At 38.6% G+C, this 23,286-nt stretch overlaps 2 protein-coding genes across 3 annotated transcripts; one reads left to right on the top strand and one right to left on the bottom strand.

Annotated features, from left to right (window-relative positions):
* Positions 1-1,684: 1,684 nt before the first annotated feature.
* Positions 1,685-11,061, bottom strand: LOC109050813 (28S ribosomal protein S11, mitochondrial-like). Of its 2 annotated transcripts, XM_042727226.1 has the most exons (6): positions 10,877-11,059; positions 10,322-10,438; positions 9,696-9,794; positions 9,218-9,347; positions 7,898-7,963; positions 1,685-2,000 (listed from the first exon to the last, which is right to left on the bottom strand). In XM_042727226.1, the coding sequence occupies exons 1-6, from the start codon at positions 10,954-10,956 to the stop codon at positions 1,893-1,895; spliced, it is 600 nt and encodes a 199-aa protein (XP_042583160.1). In that variant the 5' UTR covers positions 10,957-11,059; the 3' UTR covers positions 1,685-1,892. The 2 variants fall into 2 exon arrangements, with proteins under 2 accessions (XP_042583160.1, XP_042583161.1); XM_042727227.1 differs by lacking the exon at positions 7,898-7,963 and having other exon boundaries at positions 10,877-11,061.
* Positions 11,062-11,283: 222 nt separating this feature from the next.
* LOC109050787 (39S ribosomal protein L46, mitochondrial-like) lies at positions 11,284-15,239 on the top strand. Its single transcript, XM_019068365.2, has 4 exons — positions 11,284-11,547; positions 13,181-13,385; positions 13,517-13,687; positions 14,151-15,239. The coding sequence occupies exons 1-4, from the start codon at positions 11,326-11,328 to the stop codon at positions 14,396-14,398; spliced, it is 846 nt and encodes a 281-aa protein (XP_018923910.1). The 5' UTR covers positions 11,284-11,325; the 3' UTR covers positions 14,399-15,239.
* Positions 15,240-23,286: the final 8,047 nt, after the last annotated feature.

The raw sequence follows: 23,286 nt of genomic DNA, 5'->3' as shown, positions 1-23,286 counted from the left end.
TATTTTTGTTCACAATACTGAAAAAAACAACAACATTTTACTAAACATATTTTCTGAATTGGTGCTTGCAAATACAAATTTCACAAATTTTGTGGAGAAGAAATGTGAACAAACCCCTAAGCCTAAGTATTGGGTGGACTCTTTTCACTCGGTAACCACCTAGCAACACATCAAAATCACTCAGAACATTTTAGTTACAACCAGATTGAAACATAATAGCAGTTACAATCGCTGGACATGTTTTGTAGTTAATGTTCTTGGTGTGAACGGACCTTAACACTGTTATTTTCCTGTTTTTTGCAGTGAAGCTGCTTTGAAACAATCTGTATTGTATAATGTGCTATGTAAATAAATGGGTCTTGACTTAAAACCTTTAACATAACAAAATCCGTATGGAACACATAACAAAAAGACTTCCCAAATGATTGAGATGAAAAAAAGATTTTAACAAATCACTTCGGCAGTGACCAGGAATGCTTTCTCATATTAAAATCACACATATTGCAGGCGAACCATTTAACTACTCTATATTCAATCAACCTTGTTGGCTCCGGTTTGTAATCACTGCCCACAGAATCCCAGCAGGGACACTCAGGTTCCATGTCAGAGCCACCACCGGATGCACAGGCTATCTGAGGACATCTGAGATGCTCGGCCATATGGGTTAAACGTTGGTAGAAGTCACGCTTTGTCGCTGATGAGACGTGTTTTGTGGTGGCTCTGACGCTCGGTGTGAAAGGAGACTGGGAAAAGGACAGCTGTTGCTGGAGATCCACATAAAAACAGTTCCTGTATAAAGCACCAAACCTGTTTTCAGCCATGAAATGTTTTGGTTCTAAAATCTAATCCTTCAGTTTTAAAACTGTAAGACTGAACCACCAACATCCAGCAAGCTTATACATGGACATTAATACGTCTGGGAATAATTTGCTATTGTCATTTATGTCTTTCTTCCAGTCCTCAAGCAACAGCACGCACTAAAGCTAGTATAAAGGCAGATGTGCGTTGCAGGCCTGACCTTGGTTGCTATGGGTACTAGGGACAGACTTATATTCAACCGCCTCCCTGAGTTCCTGCTAATTGCTGTTGTCATAGCAACGAAGCACCTGATGTAATGGTAGAAAAGGGCAATAATCTTACAATGGTCCATTTATTTATAGGGAGCTATTCCACCCTGTGCCTGTCAACTTGGAAAGAGACTCAGATTAAGTGCTAACATATCGAACAATAATGTTTATTAAAAAAAAAAAAAAAACATATGTTCGAGAGCACACATAGGGTAATATTTTGTGCAGTTTTCTGAAACAAACAGCCACTGTAACAGCCTGTCATATGTTTCTGTTTTTACAACTAAATTCATCAGTAAAATGTAGTTGGATCCTAAAGACTGACACCACAGGTGAAAATGCTTCTACTTTTTTTTTTTAACACAAAACCAGAATAACAATATAAGTGAATAGTTGAATTAAATTTTTTTAGTTATTTTGTTCCCCTTGTACTTTATAACAGCAACAATCAAGCTGCATGAACTCCACAAGTTCAAAACCTGATGATCCGCGTTATCATTGCCACATTGTTTATTTCTAGGTTTAATTTAGATTTTGAATCCCAAGGTTGCATTTTAAATTACGCAGCCATGCGTAGCTGAAAGCGGTACATGCACTAATAAGAACAACAGACATGATGAGTGACACCTTCACACTTTAATAATTATCAAAAAGGTAAACATCATACATAGCACTGCTGTTGTGAAAAAGGAAAAAAAGTATTACTCTCGAACAGCGTTGACCTGAATAATTGAGCATTCAACCTCTATATTCAGACTGGATGGTCGATGATAATACAGAGAAAGAGACAAACAACACTTCTGGGTTCATGGGGTTTCTTCCTCCTCACATCCTTCGTGCTTTGCGAGGGCGACAGCCATTGTGTGGCACTGGGGTGTTGTCGGTGATGGAAACAACCTCCAGTCCTCCCATGGTTAACCCTTTAATGGCAGACTACACACAGGGGAGCAAAATCAATGTCGGCCAAGTCAGCTACAAAATACAGTTCACAACAATACACTCTCTCTACAAGAGACATGCGTGACTCCAATGACAAAATGATTCAATGAGTCCTAATACTCTTTAACTATATACTTGCTGATTTGGACAAAAATAACATTTATGTAATATTTTTAGTAGGGATGCACAATATATCTGCACTATATTCTGAGGATATTACGTTATTTTTTTTTATCTTTGCTGTCATCTAATGCTCACTTAAAGTTTAATATACAGGAATTAAACTTCACAAAAATGTAAATTTGCTGAAAATTTAGGCATCCAAGGTTTTGTTTCTTCATCGGAACAGATCACCAGTGGATCCTCTGTAGTGAATGGGTACCGTCAGAATGAGAGTCCAAACAGCTGATAAAAACATCACAATAATCCACAAGTAATCCACACCACTCCATTCCAGTCCATCAGTTAACAACTTGTGAAGTGAAAAGATGCATGTTTGTAAGAAACAAACCATGATTTTTTAGGCATTTTAAACGGCTGTTTCCGGTTACAACATGCCCTCTTTATGTATATAATAATCTATATCCTAGATAACCTGAGGGTGAGTATATTTGAAAAAATCTAATTTTATGATGCCTTAATTCACTTGTAGCATTTAAAATGACTGATTTGAATTTAATTAGACAGATAATTAAATAGTCTGGAATATTACCTGCCATTTACCAGCCTGTAAAATCAGTGCATCCCTGATTCCTATCCAGCTTCTACCTAACTATCCAAATCTACGTCTAAGCACAAGTATTTACCCTGGCTTGCCTATTTAGAAATTTGACTCAAATAAGTTAGCACTGCATTGATTTATTTATGCCCAACCACCATCTGCTTAAATGCAACTTTGTCCAGAAGCTTCTGACTGTGAATAAACCAAGGGTAGGTAAAAGAGTAATGCAAGACTTAAAAGCCCCCTGTTGCCTGCAGCTCTGGAGGGGCTCATTAGATTCTCACCCAGCCTTAATGTCCTCCCACCCGGCTCAGAGTAAGAGCATGCAGACCGCCGCTGAGCTCACAGAACTCATCGGTCAGTTTCAGAGTATTGATTGAATAGTCAGCACACATAACTGTTGCCGTACCATTAAGGCACATACAGAGAATAATAATAATAATAAATAATCACCAATAATCATCTGCCATTCTACTGAAAGTATCACAAAAAGAAACTGGATGAAATGCAGGAGGTCTAAAATCACACAATCAACTAGATTTTTAAGTTTTCCTAAGAAAATGTGACTGGTTGTGCAAAAGCCACCACCATGATGTCCCTACGCAGTTACAAATATGTTTTTTTATTTAATTTTTATTTAGTTTTGTACAAATTACTGATTACAATGGAGTTTATTGGCTTGTTTTATGATGTGTCTTGTGATTGGTGGATATCAAACCATCTCTTTTAATATCCTTATTGATTGGTTGCAAGTTTGAACTTGCTCTTTGTTTTTCTTCATTTGTAATTGTTTAGTCCTGAAGGACTGTGTGCGTAAATGCATTGGCACAATAAAGGACTGATTTTCTATGGCTTCTTTTTTATTCTTTGATTTCTACACTCCACAAGTCTTGCTGGTTTTAGAAGTAATGTGGCAGGGGAGGCGTGGTTCAGCGAGGTCTGTGACGGGAGAGAGAGTGAAGAGACAAGAGGTGGTAATCGGGTCAAGGGAAAAACGAGTAACACCTAGTTCTCATTGCAGTGATTGGCATGGCGAAGCGGTATTTAAGCCAGCCGTAAACCAGCGAGGAGAGAGAAAGCTGAGGACTCGTGGGGACTCAAGCAAGCAAGCGAGCGAAAAGCAAGACTGTGTATTGCCCAGCAGTGGTTTGAATTAAACGTATGCGCAGGTGGCGCGACTTTGTTTTATTTTTGTTGACTTATAAATTCCCACGAGCCTTGGAAACGCTGACCCTGGTCTCCTTCCTTCTCCTACAAAAGAAAATTATCACACTGGTGCCGAAACCCGGGAAGGAAGGAGAACGACACCGCCATGCAAACTCCGTCAGGACCATCGGGAACGCCGTTTGAGGAGATCATCACATCGCTCGCGGGCCTGCATCAGGAACACCATCAAGCCCTGCTGGACTTGCGGGCTGACCACGAACATCGGTTTCAGGCAATGATGCAGGTCCAGCAGGAGGACCGCAAGCTGTTCCGGAGCTTGCTGGACCAGGAGGTTCGGATGAGGTCGGCTTCCCCCAGTTCCAGCCCCGCCGCTCACATGCCTCTTATGAAGATGGGGCCAACAGACGATCCAGAAGCATTTCTCGACCTGTTTGAGAGGAAGGCCGAGGCGTGTGGGTGGCCGACAGACAGCTGGCCGGTGCGGGTGATCCCGCTGCTGTCGGGGGAGGCCCAGAAGGCTGCTCAACAACTACCCGTCCAGAACCTCCTGGTATATGCAGACTTAAAAAGAGCAGAGCTCCAAAGGGTCGGCCTCAGTCTCGAGCAACACCGTCAGCGCTTCCGGTCGTTGGAACTGACTGAAGCAGGCCGGCCCTTTGTCTTAGCCCAGCAGCTCCGGGACTCGTGCCGCAAATGGCTGTTGGCCGGAGGAAGCGACGCCGAGACCATCATCAACAAAGTGGTACTGGAGCAGTTCATCTCGCGACTCCCAAAGAGAACCGCCCAATGGGTCCAGTGCCACCGGCCGGCGTCGCTGGATCTGGCCATCCAACTGGCGGAGGATCAGCTGGCGGCGTGTTCCGGGGTCGGCGAACCCCTTCCATCTATCTCTCTCTCTTCCCCTTCCTCAAAACCTGTCCCTCATCCCAGGACCCGATTCGCGGGGCCACCAAGGGCCATTTCGTGGATCGGTGCCCGGTCATGGAGGTGGGGACGTTGGTCCGGATCCCGGACGACCCGCAGGCTGCCCCCAATCAAGCCGGGTTGTACCAAATACCCGTGAGTATTAAGGGGGGTACCTATCAGGCTTTGGTGGATTCAGGTTGTAACCAGACCTCCATCCATCAAAGCCTGATACAATCCGGGGCATTGGATACGGGCCACATGGTTAAGGTGAGGTGTGTGCACGGGGATATAGTGACTTCATCGGGCCATTAGAACGATCAGCACGGGGACATCATTTCGCGTTAGTGGATTACGCAACACGATATCCAGAGGCAGTGGCGCTCCGCAACATCTTAGCAAAGAGTGTGGCAGATGCCCTGTTTCGTTTAATCTCCCGTGTGGGAATCCCAAAAGAGATTCTCACGGACCAGGGCACCGCGTTTATGTCACGCACGTTATGCGAATTATACGAATTGTTGGGCATTAAAGCGATATGTACCAACGTCTATCACCCACAAACGGACGGACTGGTCGAATGATTTAATCGCACGTTGAAAACAATGATTCGTAAATTCGTACAAGAAGATGCGAAAAATTGAGACAGATGGCTAGAACCCCTCTTATTCGCTGTGCGAGAGGTCCCCCAAGCCTCCACGGGGTTTTCCCCCTTCGAGCTTCTTTACGGATGCCGCGGGGTGCTAGATGTCCTAAAATAAACTTGGGAGGACGGACGTTTGGATAGCAAGAACGAAATTCAATATGTCATGGACCTGAGAGCAAAACTCCATACACTGGGGCGGCTCTCTATGGAGAATTTGCTTCAGGCCCAGGGCAGACAAAGCCAGCTGTATAACAGGGGAACTAAGCTCCGAGAATTTGCACCGGGAGATAAAGTGCTTGTATTACTGCCAACCTCCAGCTCCAAATTATTAGCCAAGTGGCAAGGACCCTTTGAGGTCCCACAGCAAGTAGGAGATCTCAATTATGAAGTAGTACGAACAGAGAGGCGACTCGCGGCAAATTTACCACCTCAACCTCCTAAAAAAATCGAAGAGGAGTCAGTGTTGCTAGCCATGGCGGTGAGCGGAGAGGAAGATCTCGGGCCAGAGGCGGTCATTAAAGAAAAATCCCTTCGCCCTGGCCCCGGGAGGGGATCACCTCTCGCCCTCGCAGCTCACTGACATTGGGCATTTACAGTCCGAATTTGCAGACGTGTTTTCACCCCTACCTGGTCGTACTAATCTGATTCAGCACCATATTGAGATGGAGCAGGGCGTGGTGGTTCGCAGCCGGCCATTTAGACTACCTGAACACAAGAAAAAAGTGGTTCAGACAGAATTAGAGGTGATGCTGGGGATGGGAGTAATCGAGGAGTCCCACAGTGATTGGGCGAGCCCGATAGTTTTGGTGCCTAAAACAGACGGCTCGGTGCGGTTTTGTGTGTACTATCGCAGGGTGAACGCAGTGTCAAAATTTGATGCTTATCCAATGCCGCGAATTGACGAGTTGCTCGATCGGTTAGGTACGGCTCGTTTTTACTCGACATTGGACTTAACAAAAGGGTATTGGCAGATCCCCTTATCTCCCATGTCCAAAGAAAAAACGGCCTTCACCACGCTGTTTGGATTACACCAATTTGTGACGCTTCCTTTCGGCTTGTTCGGGGCCCCCGCTACGTTTCAGCGTCTCATGGATCGAGTGCTGCGACCCCATGCTGCAGATGCCGCAGCCTACCTGGATGATATCATCATCTATAGTGGGGACTGGCAGCGGCATATGGAGAATGTGAGGGCTGTCCTCGGGGTGCTGAGACGGGCGGGGCTAACGGCCAACCCGAAGAATTGCGCGGTTGGGCGGGTGGAGGTAAGGTATCTGGGCTTCTGGGTGAATCACCCGTTGGTATCTAGCTTTACAGCCGTTTAAGTTCAAGGTGATTCACAGGCCGGGGGTACAGATGGCTGTAGCCGACTTCCTCTCCAGGAATGGGGGGGGGGGGGCTGCAGGCCGGATGGCTCCCCGGCCTAAGTCGGGCGGTGGGGGTATGTGGCAGGGGAGGTGTGGTTCAGCGAGGTCTGTGACGGGAGAGAGAGTGAAGAGACGAGCGAGGGTGAGCGGGTCAAGTGAAAAAACTCCTTCCCTAAGCCTCAATAATAGATAGGCTCTTCAATAGATTTTTTGTTCTTTTTTGGCTGCAAATCATAATAGTAAGTCTAAAAGGTAAAAGCACACCTCAAACAGGGCAGAAAAGATGACAGTATTAAGACTACCTTTGCTACGAGTTTCAAACAAGTCTTTTGTTTGTTTGCAACCCTGAACCTGTTTTTACTCATTTGCACATCTGTGCACCTCATGCTGTGAACACAACCAATTAGTTTCCATTTGCACGTTAGCAACAGTGTTTAGCATCCCTTCCACTGTACTAGATTTTTGTTATTTCTTGTCTATTCTTTCAGTGGTGTTTGTTTAGTTGTTATTACTATCTTCTTTTTGTATTAATTATTAGATATTCATCTTTTTCTTTATTTTATTCAATAGCTGCTTGCTCCCTCTACGCATTTTCTACGTTTTTTTTTTTTACTCCTTTTTTCTGTATTGTGCACATGAATAAGCCGTGAACAACAATATAAAGAATCTTGGACCTTTGAATTACACATATTTTAATTATTACTATTTTGCATTTGCATTCTTCTACCGTTCACGACTGTGACATTTTTTTGGTATTCACTGCAAAATTCACTGCCTAGTTTATTAGAAAACAGCAACACAGTGTTTGTCTCATTTGAGAGTGGAGGTAAATTAGGATGCCGATTCAAGACGCCCCATTTGCATTCAAATGTGCACAGGTTCACTTTGGTTTTCACACAGTTACAGATAAGCTGTCATGTGAGAGTCTTATTGCAATGATAAAAAAATATATAGGTAAATGGAAAATGCCACAAAAAGTAATATCATAGTTCCCCAGAAATTCTCATCAACAATGTAATTTAATCTACAAAGAACTGGATTTTTCCAGAGATTTTTTTTTGCTGTAAATCATTGGCCTTAGCAAGCTACTCACCAAGCGCCCTGGACCGAGTCCTTTCACCAGCACACGGACGTAGGTGACCCCCTTCGCCCTTGCCTTCTGCTCAGGACAAACATACATACATTTAGAACATTTAACATAATAAAAACTAATGAATCACTGAGGAAACACAAAATTGCAGGAGCCTAGAATCTGAGGTCTGTCCAAAACTACTAATTTAGATCATAACGCCCGTGTCCATACAGCAAATGAATGGTTATCAGTGGGAAGTCATATACTGATTATACAGCATGCTGTGACTCAGGGTTGTCATTAGACTCTTCACGACACACGCTGATGAAATTACAAACAAATAGCGTGGAAGTAACCGAAGAGACGTATAAACATGAAACCAAAGATTTGAAATGTTATTTTTAATTTTTCTATTTCTCCTGGTCAGGCATATTATCAGTATAAACACTGAAACAGTCAATAAGACACTGCTGATAATCTCAAACCTGAGGAAACATACACGCACATAAGGCCGTCATAGTTTACAAACAAAAAAAATCCTTTCATAAGTTCTCTATATTTCAAATATGTTTTGACCGACCCCAGACATTATATTTTATGTCTGTTCTGACAGAATTTTTCAGCATGACTTCACATTTAAAGCAGAAAACCAGTCAAACACAATCTAAGCAAGGGTGCTTTAACAATTAAACAGGGTGTGGTAAATTACTACAAAGAAATGTGCTGCCATCAAGTGGACAACATCTAAATGACAAACACAAAAAAGATGCACAGCTGCAATTAAATGTGTTAATAATTATTTTTGATTTAAATGTCTAATATATATCTCTCTCTACTAGACAGTTCAAATGAAATCATATATGTGACCCTGTACAACAAAACCAGTCACAAGGGTCAGTTTTTTGAAACTATTTGAAAATCTGGAATCTGAGGGTGCAAAAAAATCTAAATACTGAAAAAATCACCTTTAAAGTTGTCCAAATGAAGTTCTTAGCCATGCATATTACTAATCAAAAATTAAGTTTTGATATATTTACGGTAGTAAATTTACAAAATATTTTCATGGAACATGATCTTTACTTAATATCCTAATGATTTTTGGCATAAAGGAAAAATCGATAATTTTGACCCATTCAATGTTTTTTTGGCTATTGCTTAAGACTGGTTTTGTGCTCCAGGGTCACATATGGTTTATGCTTTGACAACGATACAAAATGTTATTTGTATTAAAATCTATTGCACTCAGGATAAGTATGCATTCATTTATTTTTCTTAAGCTAAACAATCCTTGACACATTTTATTTCAGTATACAATCAATATGATTATATATTAAATCTTACCGCAGCGGCTGAAATCCCAGCGGTCTGCGCTGCAATAGGAGTGGATTTCTTCACATTCTTGAAACCCTCTGATCCACACGAGGTTCGGACCATGTACTGGCCCAGGCAATCTGTGACGTGGATATGTGTGCTTGAACAAGAAATCAAGGACAAAATACAGTTAGCTATATGTAAACATGCAGTATTAGGTATAAATAATAATTACAATGCATATACTACTAAAATCTGTAGTCCCTAGATACACCAAGAAAACACTATAAATTAATTTCACATGGGCATTGAAACTAAAAGACATGATGTACAGTAGGATATGTTGTGCAACAAAAACACTCTGACCAATGCAACAGATGGACAAAAAGAGAGTTAAGAGATGAAATAAGCTTATGCTATAGCTGCATGCACACAGCAAATATAAAATAATCAAACTACATCTGAACTAATTCCATTTTAATTTGTCAATCACGACCAAGCAACTTACTTGTTATATGTGGCTTTTATGTGTGCTATCGGTAACTCTTCAAACTTCTTGCTGTCCCATGCCAGGGAGCTCTCCTCACCCGGAAATGGAGGGAAGAGACTAAATAGGGAAAAGAATATAAGCAACAACAATAACAAAGTATCTCTAGAGAAATACTTTATGCAGACAGAGATACTTTATTATAAATGATAACTATTACTATCAATGTCAAAAATTGTTTTTGCTACTTATATATATATATATATATATATATATATATATATATATATATATATATATATATATATATATATATTTTTTTTTTTTTTTTTTTTTTTTTTTTGCAGACACTGTGATACACTTTCACTCAAAATTTTAGGGCTTTAAAGAATTTAATAATTTTAGTGCGCATGGATGCATTAGATTGAGTAAAACTGACAGTAAAGATGTTTATGATGTTACAAAAATGTCTGTTTTAAATAAATGCTGTTCTTTCAACTTTCTATTCATGAAAGAATCCTAAAATGTATTACAATCCATTTATTATTTAACATCTCTGGGGTCAATTTATGAGATAATTTATATCCTAAGAACTGACTAAAAGGTCCGGGAGACCCAGGGTTAAAACAAAATTTTTTCTCTATAACTCTTTCAGTCTTTTGACAGGGGCTGACGGCTTCTTGGTCTCCACTGGTTTGGCATCAGCCTCTTGTAATCGGATGGCACTGCTTGACAGCGGATGCTGAAGCCCCACATTTCCTCCACTGCAGGAGACAACAACCAATTAGGTCCCTTAGTAACAAGATACACCCAGAGTGTGCAAAGCTGGTCTCTAGACACATCTGGTGATGACTTTGAAGAAGCTCAAATAGAAGACATTTCATCTAGTGTTATTTCGTAGTTGTGATTACTTCGCTATTAATGTAAAATGTGGAAAACAGTAGTAATATAGAATGAGTATGTGTCTCTAAACTTCCACTTACAGTGAAAATAATAATAATACTTAGGAGGAATGTCAAAGAACACCACAGAATAATCAAATTAGATGGTGAGAAAAACCCCCAAAACAATATTAGTATGGTACATGTCCAGGAAACCATGGTATTACTAGGAAGCAATGTCAAAAAAGGCATATTCACATCATATGCCCTAAAAATTATGTTATGAGATGGGCTGCTATAACAACCCCATAAGCTACTTACATTATCCGTACAGATGAATTCAAAGGCTCAAAAAACTGCTGACACGAACCTCGAATGAGGCTATATAACCTAAGATACATAGTGTGTGTTTAAATCATGCAGTTTATTCACAAACACACACACATGACTTTAGGTTGCTTGGCGGACATTGAGGGTCGCGTGGAGTGTGTTCAGTGGAAACGTCACAATCATGCTGCAATTCAGAGGGGTGTTTTATTTATATTTTAGACGCAAATGTATCGAATGTGACGTAAATATTTCGTATTAGGTTTCATATAGTAAAAACCGATGATTTAACTATAGCGATTCTTCACTTTCATTAAATAACCTTTGAAAATACCGCCAAACTTTTTTTTTTAACTAAACTGGTTCCCCCTATTTTCGAAATAGTCTCGTCTATTTGATTTCGACAAACTCCGCAAAGCATCACGGGAACATGTGCGGTCAAGATGGCGGCGCCCTTCAATAGAGTTTATCGACCATTGTGGAGAATAATAACTACAACTACATTAAACAAAGTCGTGCGAAATGTTTCGTCCACAAGGCGACAGTGGTCTGCGGGTGTCGCGTCTCCGTGGGCGCTGCACGGAGCCGTTTGTCTGCAGCGGCTGCCTGTGGTCTCTCAAGACAGGAGCCCTATTGAGGAGAGCTTCATAGAGCTTATGCGCCAGGTATGAAAGAATCAATATTTCATTTCATTTATTTATTTATTCTCTTTTCATGGTAATGCAACACGAAATGCCACAACAACAATCCAACAAACACAACAAAAATACATTCCATGACAAGAAGAACAGGAGTAGGATGAAGAAAAAAAAACAAATCTTATAAACTCCTACCCCATTCTTATATTAGGAAAGTTACAAATTAGATGGCCTCACTGACATAACAAAAAAAAAAAAAAAAAAAAAAAAATGACAATACCAAAAATAACAAAATAGCCCAGACCAGATGTAATCTACTTTCAATTTTAACAATTTTTTTCTTTCTTTTTTTCTTCCCTTTTCCTTTCCCCTTTTTTTAAATTATTAATTCTGCTTAAACAACACTAAACAAACAAAAACAACAATGATGCAATAATGACAACTCTAGCAACGAAAACAACGACGAGACCATCATTGTTGTTATAGTTTTAACAATTTTCACATTCATCTTTATACAAATTAAATATCTTCTGTTTATACTTATATTTAAATTGAAGGATATTTGAACAACATTTTAGATCATTTTCTAGAAAATTCCATCTTTTCACACCAGGAACTGAAACACACATTTGTTTGAGGGTATTTCCAGCAAAAGGTTGTTTAAAGCATTATTTCTTCTGCTTGTCTCACTATTTACAGTAAAAAGAGTTTGCAATCCGTGCGGTAACAGGCAGTGTTTTGCTTTATGAACAACTAAAAAAGTTTGTAAAGAAACCAAGTCCTTCAATTTGAGTAGTCCTGACCTCAGAAACAGTCCTGTAGTATGTTCTCTTGGAGCAACTCCATTAATTATTCTTATAACCCTTTTTTGCTAAATAAATAAGGGCATTAAATTAGTGAAATAAGAATTTCCCCATACCTCCAAACAATACATCAAATATGGCAAAATAAAATAAATATTTGACATATATAATATATAATGTGACCATGGACCACGAAACTTGTCATAAGGGTAAATGTTTCTAATTTTTTCTGAATAAATACGTTTCTATTGGTGTATGGTTTGTTAGGATGGGACAATATTTGGCCGAGATACAGCTATTTGAAAATCTGGAATCTGAGGGTGCAGAAAAAAATATATATCGAGAAAATCGCCTTTAAAGCTGTTCAGATGAAGTCCTTAGCAATGTATATTACTAATCAAAAATTAAGTCTTGATATCTTTATGGTAGGAAATTTACAAAATATCTTCATGGAACATGATCTTTACTTAATGTCCTAATGATTTTTGGCATAAAAGAAAAATCCATAATTTGGACTCGTGTGATGTATTTTTGGCTATTGTCAAAGTATTACAAATATACCCATGCTACTTAAGATTAGTTTTGTGTACCAGGGTCACTAATATTATAATTATTTTACATACACCATGCTCATATAATGTTTTTTGGATGATGTAGTTGGTGACGGCACCGTTTACATACATATCATTTCTTTTATTTTTCTAATTTTAGTGTGCTATGTAGTATATTTTGAGGCTGTGTGTCTGTATGTATCTTAATAATTTGCCCTGCCCTTCAAGCATATCCTTATAATGCTGTCCATCCATTAATCTGCTCACCGTGAGCCACCTGTAAACCCCCATAACTTACTGTTTCAGATGGAGTTAGAGAGAAGTCTGCTTTCGGACCATGAGCTGAGGCTGCTGGAGGACGCTGCACGGATGAGCCGGAAACAAGAAGAGGATTATGATTCAGATGAGGAGGAGGAGGATTATAGAGACAAAGAAATTGTCACAGCCCAAGATCTGGAAGATATTTGGGAACAAAAACTGAAGCAGTTTCAACCAGCTCCGAGGTCTCAAGGTAAGCATTATATCTGCAGTGATAGTGTCTTTTTTCTTTTTTTTATTAGATTAAATCATTGCTTTGATGCAAGTCATGTTTTTAAAGACATTTCAGAGTTATAAAACATGTTGAATGTACACAAATTACAGGTGTTGACGAGAAAGACGTGAGCTCTTCAGAGCGTTGTTTAGCAGAAAGCCTGATCTTGCTGGTGGAGAAGGATGTTGGCAGTCAAAAGCTTTGGCTCCTGCCTCAGATACAGTGGCAGACGGGAGAGACACTTCGACAGACGGCCGAACGTGCTCTTGCAAGTCTTCCAGGTACATACAAATTTGTCTATTTTATTTGTTTATACATATATGCATATGTGTATTTTATTCACTTATCTTAATTTTTATTATCTGTGTTGTTGTCTCTGTGTATTGGAAGCTTATTCTGTCACCAAAATAAAATCCTTGTGTGTGCAAACAGCTCTGTCTGATTCTCATGCTTATATTGTAATAGTCATTTAGACAGCTTCAGGTAGGTCAGTTTTAACTGGTGAGTTGATGTAACCTTTTAAGAAGATCTGATAATCAAACGTTTTAATAAGCTGACAATTAATGATTACAGTTTTAATACTGAATCACAAGCAGGGCAAGAAACATGATTACATTTTCTGGTTAAAGAAAAATTCAGTGCCGTTTCACCCTGAGGGTGATGATATATAACAAGACTGTTATTCTTAAATCTAACGTGCTGCAGGTTAAATTATTAAGCTTCTGTTTAATTTGTCCTCTGTAGGTGCTGATCTAAAGGCCACTTTCCTTGGCAATGCACCCTGTGGATTTTACAAATATAAATACCCAAAGGACATTCAGAAAGAGGGCGGTGTTGGAGCCAAGGTGTTTTTCTTCAAAGCGGTGCTATCCAGCCATAAGCACTTACCTCTGGAGAAGAAATCATTTGCCTGGGTAAAAAAGGATGAACTCCAGGACTTCCTGAAGCCAGAGTACCTAAAACAAGTCAGACGCTTCATTATGGCTCTGTAATATGGGAAGACATGGACATGATGGAGAATGTGTTGGAAAACAGAACGCAAGTTTATGCTTTTCATATAGCATAACCCTATTCCATCATATGATGGCAATATAAGTGATGTTCAGATTGTCATATAGATACACTCTATTGTCATTTGCCATGCATTTGTATATTTATCCTGCTTGTGACTGGAAAACTATTTGACGATTAATGCAATATTAAAAAGGTCGGTTTTTGACTTCAATAGCATGTGATCTTGTTGTGGAGAAAAGTCTCTGTCTTGCAAAATAATGCTCAGGAGGCAGAGTTTCAGAAGTCAAAATTAGACTATTGCAAGAAGATAACAAAGCCGAGATAACTGCAGAACATCTGAATATTTCCTTGTCCAGGATACCATCTTTATACAATTTTGTTATCGGTCGCTGTCCAATGAGTGTAGAGACCACTTGTTGATGTGTCATTCCCAGTATTTTTCCACAGTTGTTTATTAGTTTTCATAATGCTTAATTTCATTGTAGAAAAACACCTGCTAGTCTGTTTTTCAAAAGAACTTCTCTTATCTACCACTTTCCAGGTGCTCAAGGTTACATTTTAGGATTGCTGTACACACATTAACTTTTTCCACACTATCTCATCCTGTGGCATCTCCCATCTTTGGTACTTCCTTCTGTATTCTCTGTTCATAAGCACAGTCACGCAGGCCATGAGGCCTACACAGTCAGTTAGTTTGGCCTTGAAGCCTTCAAAATGCACCCAGCGCACATATGAGGCGGTCTAACTTTCACAAACATCATGCAAAGTATCTTCTTCAATTGTTTTCTATAAGAAAAATAAAATATTTCCTCAATCTCATCTTCTAAAACGTAGCATGAAATAATTTTCCCAGTAGGGTGGTAGTTATATTGTTTGTTATTCCTCTGCTTCTCTGCCACTTCTTAAGCAGTGTATGTATGTTGTCCTTTAAAAACTACCACTTGAGGGCAGTAGATGGAAAAGAATGGAGGACAGAGCATCCAATGGGAACTTTTCCCCCCTTCATGAAATCACAAAGGATATCCAATTATGCTTTTGGCCAGTATATTTTTGTCTTGTCAGATTTAAAAGCCTTGTACTTGGGGTTTCTCTCTCTTGCCCAGTTGTCAAATAGTCATTGACTTTTGTGCTGTGCTGGTGGAAATTGGGATTTGTAATACTATGAATTATTTAGGCACCTTGATTATGTAGGTCTCTAAAAATTGGCTGCAGACAGTCATTTCTTCCAGCGTTTTGGGATTTGGGGGAGAAATTACTTTCAAATTTCCTCATAAATAGTGCAGCTGTGGGCTTTGCAGTGGGAGACTTTTTTTTAAAGCACACAAACTTAAGAAAGGCCAGTTTTTGTAAGTCTAAGTGATATATAATTCTTTGAAAAACATTAGTGGTCCTAAAAATAGGCTTTATTTTCTTTATCCAAAAATGAGTTGTTGTTTTGATTGGGGGGTAAGATATGACCATAAATATGAGATATTTCTTGGCCATTTTTGTGAGATTAAGTGTCAATGGAAGAGCTTTTCTTCGTATGCTGAAGCTGTAGACTCCTATAAAAAGTACTTTTCATTTTTTTTATTCTGCTTTGCATTCACCCCAATTAAGTAGAAGCAGTTTGTGGGTCACTGGTGACTGCAATGCTTCTCCATTCATCTTTTAAAACTGTAAACTGCATGTTTCTTTCTGCATTTTTCAAGTCCATCCATAAATCAGTTGGATTGACTGATCTTGCTACACCAGGACATGAACATTAAAAACATCTATTTAGCTTTGGACTAGGAATATTCTTTCATGTCAGTGAAAATGTACATTTAATGAACATTAAATAATAATTTGCATAAGTATTCACCCCCATCAAGTCAGAATCAAGTGAATGACAGCAATTTCAGACCTGCATTTAAGTGGATAGGTTTCACTGGCAACTGCAGTGTTTCTCCATTCTTCTTTCAAAACGGCATGCTTCTTTCAGCAAAACAAATATTGTTTCAAGTCATAGGAGTCTTGTGGTTTTCCTGCAGGATTTTCCTGCATTTTGCACTTTTCATACCCTCACATGCCTTAAAGGTCTTGCTCTAGAGAAGCATCCCAACAGCATGATACTGCCATCACCATTCTTCACAAAAGATGTTGTATTATTTAGCTTACGTGAGTTTAGTTTGATGGACAAAAAGCTTTATTTTGGTCTCTTTCAGCTGGTCTTGGTGACCTCCCTCACTAGTGTCCTCCATGGGCACTCGGTTTTTTGAGGACAGCCAGCTCTAGATTTACAGCACTGCCATGCTCTTTCCATTACTTAATTATTGATTTAACTATACTCCAAGGGATATTCAATGACTTCTTGAAGTCTTCTTGTAGCCATTCCCTGACTTGTGCTTTTCAATTACTTTTCCGCTGAATTGCTTGGAGTTTTTTTTTTTGACTTGATGCAAGTTCTGACACAATATTGACTCACCAGAAGCTGGAGCTCCCAGATAGAGCTGATTTTATACAGTCAGCTGAAACTCTCAGACTGCACACAAGTAATTTGAACTATTAATTTGATTTATTTATGTGTCATATTAAGGGGGGTGAATACTTATTAAATAAATTAGTTTGAATTTTATACTCAGTATTATTTGAAATGCCTTTAAAGACTGTTTTTCTGTTGATCAGGATCAAAAAAGCCTAAAGAACTCCAGTGTGATTCATTGCTGAAAACTAAACATGAAAAAGTATTTTATAAGCACTGTATCTCAAGTCTGCCATTAATCCAGATATTGGCACATTGTTCTAGTTTTATTAGTTCATGTATACATTGTTCTCTGCACCTAAGCATACTCAAGACACTAGTGTCTAACCTAATAACGTTGAGAATAAAGAACATTATGAATGTTTGCTGCTAAGACATTTCGACCCAAATCCCATTTCAAATTAAATTGGCCACATTTAGCCCATAAACACGTTTTACCTCAACAGCTTAATTCATAATTGAAGGTTAAAACGGGGGCTCAGAGGTCTTCAGAGACATCTAAATGGAGCCAGGAAAGCAATAAATGGGTGCGAGTATGAACCTTCCCTCCCTTTAAAGACCTCAAGCGCTGAGCTCAGCTGTATGAGATCAAGTGAGGTTATTGAGGGGGATGTACAACAATTAGCTGATCAGCATGTTTTGTCCTCGCTCACGCCTCACATCTTTATCACAGTGCTTTGTCATGTCTGAGAAGATTAAGCATCCTTTGACAATATTAGAATTGATATTTCCTCTGCACTTTTTCCTCTCATGTTTGTTTGTTGTTAGACACTAAATCCCATTTCAAATTAAACTGAATGACTGCCCCTAAAAAACAAAGCCTGGAATCAATCAACCATTTATAAAAAGAGAGCACAACGCAAAATCTTTGGCTTAATGGAACGAAGTCCCAAAGAATAAATTTAACCCCAGTTAACCTAACACTGTTTCCATTTGCTTTCTTTTTTTAATCCAAAAAGGCCAATTTAATTGAACAAGCAAATACTCTATTGGTCCATAAAACTTAAACAAAAATTGTTTTATATGCTTATCCCAGAGCCAACGGTTTTTGATACCAAAGAATCCCAGAATGTAATATACTTTTGTGAGTGATCCCTATATACTTACAAGTATACAGTACTTACAATATAAAGGCAGTTATTTATTTTCATTTCAAGACTTTATACCGTGTGAGAAGTGTAGTGCAACTCGTTTACAAAATTAAATAATTCACCTTCTGTCACATATTGCCAGTGCACTTAAGCCTAAACAAATATCACACACACACACACACACACACACACACACACACACACACACACACACACACACACACACACACACACACACACACACACACACACACACATATATATATATCTAATATATATATATATATTAGATAACATTATATCTTTTAATAATTTAATATAATAATAAATTCATTAAGGTGTTGTGTCACAAAATGTTATGTTTAAAAATAAATAACTTAATTTAATGTGTTGACTTTTACAGTCATACAAACACATTTTTTTTTTTTCCTTCTCAAATTTTCTGCAGATCCTTTAGCACCCTCTTGTGGTCCCTGGGCCCAATTTGAAATACCTGTGGTTCTCTAACTCATTGGTTCTCAAACCTCTCCATGAAGTACCCCCAGCCCTGCACATTGTTTATGTCTCCCTCATCTATCACACCTGATTCAACTCATCAGCTCATCAGTGGAGACTGCAAGACCTGAAGTGGGTGTGTCAGATACAGGAAGACATACAAATGTGCAGAGCTGGGGGTACTTCATGGAGAGGTTTGAGAACCACTGCTCTAACTCAATGAATTACACTGATGTTTAGAACTCTTTTCTAGAGCAAACTTACACTACTAAAGAAGGACCATACAGTATATGCTGGGATTTACTTGCGAAAAATTAATCACATCGAAATAAATGGTTGGCTTGACATTTCAGTGACAAAGTGACATAAAAATAGAGTCATTACATCATTGAGGAAAATCTGACACTGAATATCCTTCACTGAAAAAAATAACTTAAAATGTGACATTGAATATGGGTTCCTTGAACACAAAGCAAATGGTGTCATTAGGTGTCATTACCAGTTATAGTCAGTGATTTGTTGCTTTTTCATATCTGGCCTTAGGTCAGCTCTCAAACACTGTGGATGCACTTTTGTGAGTGCACTCCTTTGAAAAGTCATTACATTTGTGAGAAACCAGGATGGGTATGACCCCCTTGGCATAAGAGAGCTTCTGGAAATTGCCCCATCCATTATAATTACACCTATTGGGCAGTGCTAAGGAAGATGGGGAGCGAGCCCCTTTCCTGACCTGGTACGGATCCTGAGAATGGGAAGAATGAACGTGAACTGAAATCCCTTTGGGGGTAATGGAGGGATTAGGAATGTTTGAAGAAGTCCCTTTTAAGGCGAGAACTGGATTTTACAATGGCTTTGGGATTTTTTCCCTTTGTCCGGGTATTATCTATCTCCATAGCATCCATCTGATTTTTTGATTGATACCCTACCAACAATTTACGAGTTTATTGTCTCCCTCTCAATCTTCTTTTAAGAAGCTTTCAATCCAACCATTATGTGTTAATGGCAGAAGCTATTTTGAAAAGTTTTGGTAAATTTAAAATGTTTGTATCTGATAGCTGAAACAGTGTCAGTGAATTGCAGGACTTAGCTTTGTTAAAACACAGTGACAATGCTTCACAATAGACACACATTTTTGAAAGCAGTTGCTCCACAGCGACCTGCCAAATAAAGCAAATGTACTTTTTGCACTTGTTTGTTGTGTTTAAATTAAGCCATAGAAGAAAGGCAGTATGAGGGTCATCAATCAATTAACATGCAACAATTCACATTACCATTTAAAAACACTGTGGTGCCACACAAAATGCGTAATCAGTGAGAAACATATGGCTGCATCATGCATGACTTTGCTTGGCTGAGCTTACCGTATTCAATCCCTCCAAGTAAAAATGTATATGAAATGTTTATGCACACTTTTTGGGGGGAGCCAACCACATTCAACTAACACAAAACAGCATTTTTTTTAGGTAATGTGAATATGCCGTAATTGAATTTCACTTTTGCATTTGACTCAATAATAGACTTCAAAATTCATTCCATTTTGAATTTAACATCTTGCTTTATCAAAACAAACTTGGAAATGCACTACTGTGCAATTTCAAAGAAAGAAACACTAAAACAATTACTTTACTGTCCAAACGTTATCAGAACAGATTTCCAGAAATTTTGCATTACATCACTTGCTCACCGGTGGATGCTCTGCAGTGATAAAAATCTGTGTCATGTGGATTACTTGTGGATTATCGTGATGTTTTTATTAAATGTTTGAACTCTCATTCTGACGGCAACCATTCACTACAAAGGATCCATTGGTGAGCAAATGATCAAATGCTACATTTCTCCAAATATGTTCAGATAAAGACAAAAACTTGTCTATAGCCTGAGCGTGAGAATTTGCAACAAATTGTTATTTATTGGTGAACTATTACTTTAATTTTTTTTCAGTTGATATACATCTTATAGTTATATCTTTTTTTTCCCTTTTTTTAATTTAGCAATGTTTGTTAAACAACAAATGATAATGCCATGAACTTTATTTACTTGTCCTGCTTTGCAGTTTCAGCTTACTCCAGAACATACACATTGCATTAGAAAAACCAATGCATTCATGCTCTGACACCTAAATGTTTTCCAAGGTGGTCTATTCTATCAGGCAAACTTAAGACATAGTGTTCCTGTAGTTCAAACAGTAGGCCAGTGCACTAGTAACAGCATGTTCCCAGGGAATGCATGAACTGATAAACTGCATACTTTGAATGCAATGTAAATTGCTTTGGATAAAAGTGTGTGCTAAATATAAATGTGAATTTAAACATAACAGCAAGATAGCGGCACTTAGGAAGTGCATGAACTTACACGCAATACAAAATCTGTTTGGATGAAATTCCACATAAATGCATAAATGTAGCGAGAACTCAAACATAGCACCATAAAACGACGTGAATGAACCAAAACCTTTGCTAACATATTTAATTAATACACATTTCACAAAGAGTGGAATGTGGCAAGTAAAAACAACTGATGTTGACCCTGGGAAATCAAGTAGTACAATTTACAGTGATTTATTCATTATATGTGATCATGGGTGTCACTAGGCCATTTTTAGGGGGGGACAGTTTTGTTCTTTGTCATAAATACAGTTTACAAAATATCAATCAGTTCCCCATCTACTGTAGCTTAAGTTTTCGCTGCATTCACACAGGTGTTTCCTTCAGTGAAAATGAAGCACATATGAACGTATACTTTATAAAACGATCATGCTGCCATTTTCATTTGAAAATGTAACTTTTAGTGTAATACATTTTCCAGTGCATGTGGCAAAGAGGTTTGCATACTTGAGCTAAGGAAAGAGGTTTGTTCTAGAAATGCAAACAGTAAAATTTTGTGTGTGTACAGTAAACAGGTGTATACGTGTGTGTGTGTGAGATCATGAAGACTTGTATTTATATATTTAACCCTCATTGGGTGCTGAGCCCCCCCTAAAATGAAAATCCTAGAATCACCCCTGTATGTAATACAACCACTTTGAATGTACCTGCGACTGAATTCAAGTGGAAACTCACTAAACAAATAAAGTTTGTAGAACTTCCAGAAATGGTTGTGGTGAGTAAAACTTTTACATTTTAATCATACTGGCATGCCTTCAACACATAACCAACATTTCCTGAAAATGCTAATACATGCACTCCTACTCCTAAATGTTGATGAATGAAAAAGAGTAAAAACTTGATGGCTTTGATGAAAAAGATGAAAAAAATTTAAAGCAACCTTCAGAAAAAAGTAGCTGCTAAAAGAAAAATCTTCCCACCTCAGATGCATACGATGTATTACATCATGCCTTACCTCAAATAACTGAGCCATTAAGAAAGGTATCATGTACTGTTATCCATAATTTGACAGCCCTCATGGATTAATGAAAGCAATTGGCCTTGCTGTTTAAACCCTTATATGCTCTTACAAATTTTAATGCATTTTGCTGGTCAGGATGATATGAGTACTCAGTATGGACCATTAGACATCAAAGCACACAAGGTTTGCAACCTATGCAACATTTCCAGTCGTGAGAAATGATTTGTTACAATAGTGCACCACTGAAATGAAACCAAACCATGTGCAGCCTCTTTAAAGGTGTGATTACCCGACTACTATACTGTTGGTTTTGTTGTCATAGGTCAGTAAATATTGGAAAATGAAACAGCCAAAGCAATTTCATAGGTTAACTGAAAGTTTACCGACATTGCCCTTTCTGCAATTTTATGTCCAGTTCTAGTTTTTAATCACCTCCAAAATCTACTGTGATAACACTTATAAACTGGTTTTCACTCCAATATCATCTTCTCCCTAAAGATTATCAGAGTCCTTGAGAAATCCACTCTCACTAGAAGGAGATCACAAAATTAGATCTGTCTGTCTTAATGCATTCATGATATAGATGGTGTGTCGTGTTAAAACCATGTGCACATAATCACTGATTGTGCTCCTTGGTGCCATTTTAAATGGTTTATTTTCTTTTGTGGTCTTGTTTTCTGCCTTTTCCCATATGGTGGTATTGATTAAGTGGCATTTGTGAGTCAATAGATCACTATAGATTTGAATGATTGCTGTGTGGCTCTCTTAGCCGCTGCTCCATCACTTCGCCTGAAACCCCTGGGCCTTGTTTCTAGGTGACATGGAATCAATATGCACTTCACACTACAGCTTTCCAGAGCAGTTTGTTTGTCATCAGTTAGTTTGGTTGGTGTGAAAGCGGTATTTCAAACTAGATTGTGGAATAAGAAATGGTGGAACTGGTATGAACAGCAGTTCATCTTAAATTATAAAAGTGAACTGCTACTGATTTTGTATAATTTACATCTTTGCACACTCCTGGTTACACTTATGTATTATATTTTTCACAGCTCATTGAGCCTGAATAAATTTGCATTCACTCTTTAATTTTATGCACTACCTCATATCACTGCAGATAGATTAATAATATTGTCCGAATATAATATAGACAATCTCTTTCTGGCAGATTGTCATTTGGCAACACTGGATTGGCGCTCCTCCAGGCTTGTGTCAGCTTTTTCCTGAGGCCTATATATCTTGACAAGCTACTGTAATGATCCAATTATGTGTCTGTCTCAAAAATCTACTTTAAAGGAACAGTTCAAGAAAAAAATGAACATTTGCTGAAAATATACTCACTGTTACGCCATCTAAGACGTAGATGAGTTTGTTTCTTCATCAACACAGATTTGGAGAAATTTAGCATCACATCACTTGTTCATCAGTGGATCCC

Source organism: Cyprinus carpio, chromosome B7 (genome assembly GCF_018340385.1).
Source record: "Cyprinus carpio isolate SPL01 chromosome B7, ASM1834038v1, whole genome shotgun sequence".
In the NCBI taxonomy this organism is placed as follows: domain Eukaryota; kingdom Metazoa; phylum Chordata; class Actinopteri; order Cypriniformes; family Cyprinidae; genus Cyprinus; species Cyprinus carpio.
The sequence above is the reverse complement of the archived record's forward strand: the minus strand, read 5'-3'. Positions and strand labels throughout refer to the sequence as shown.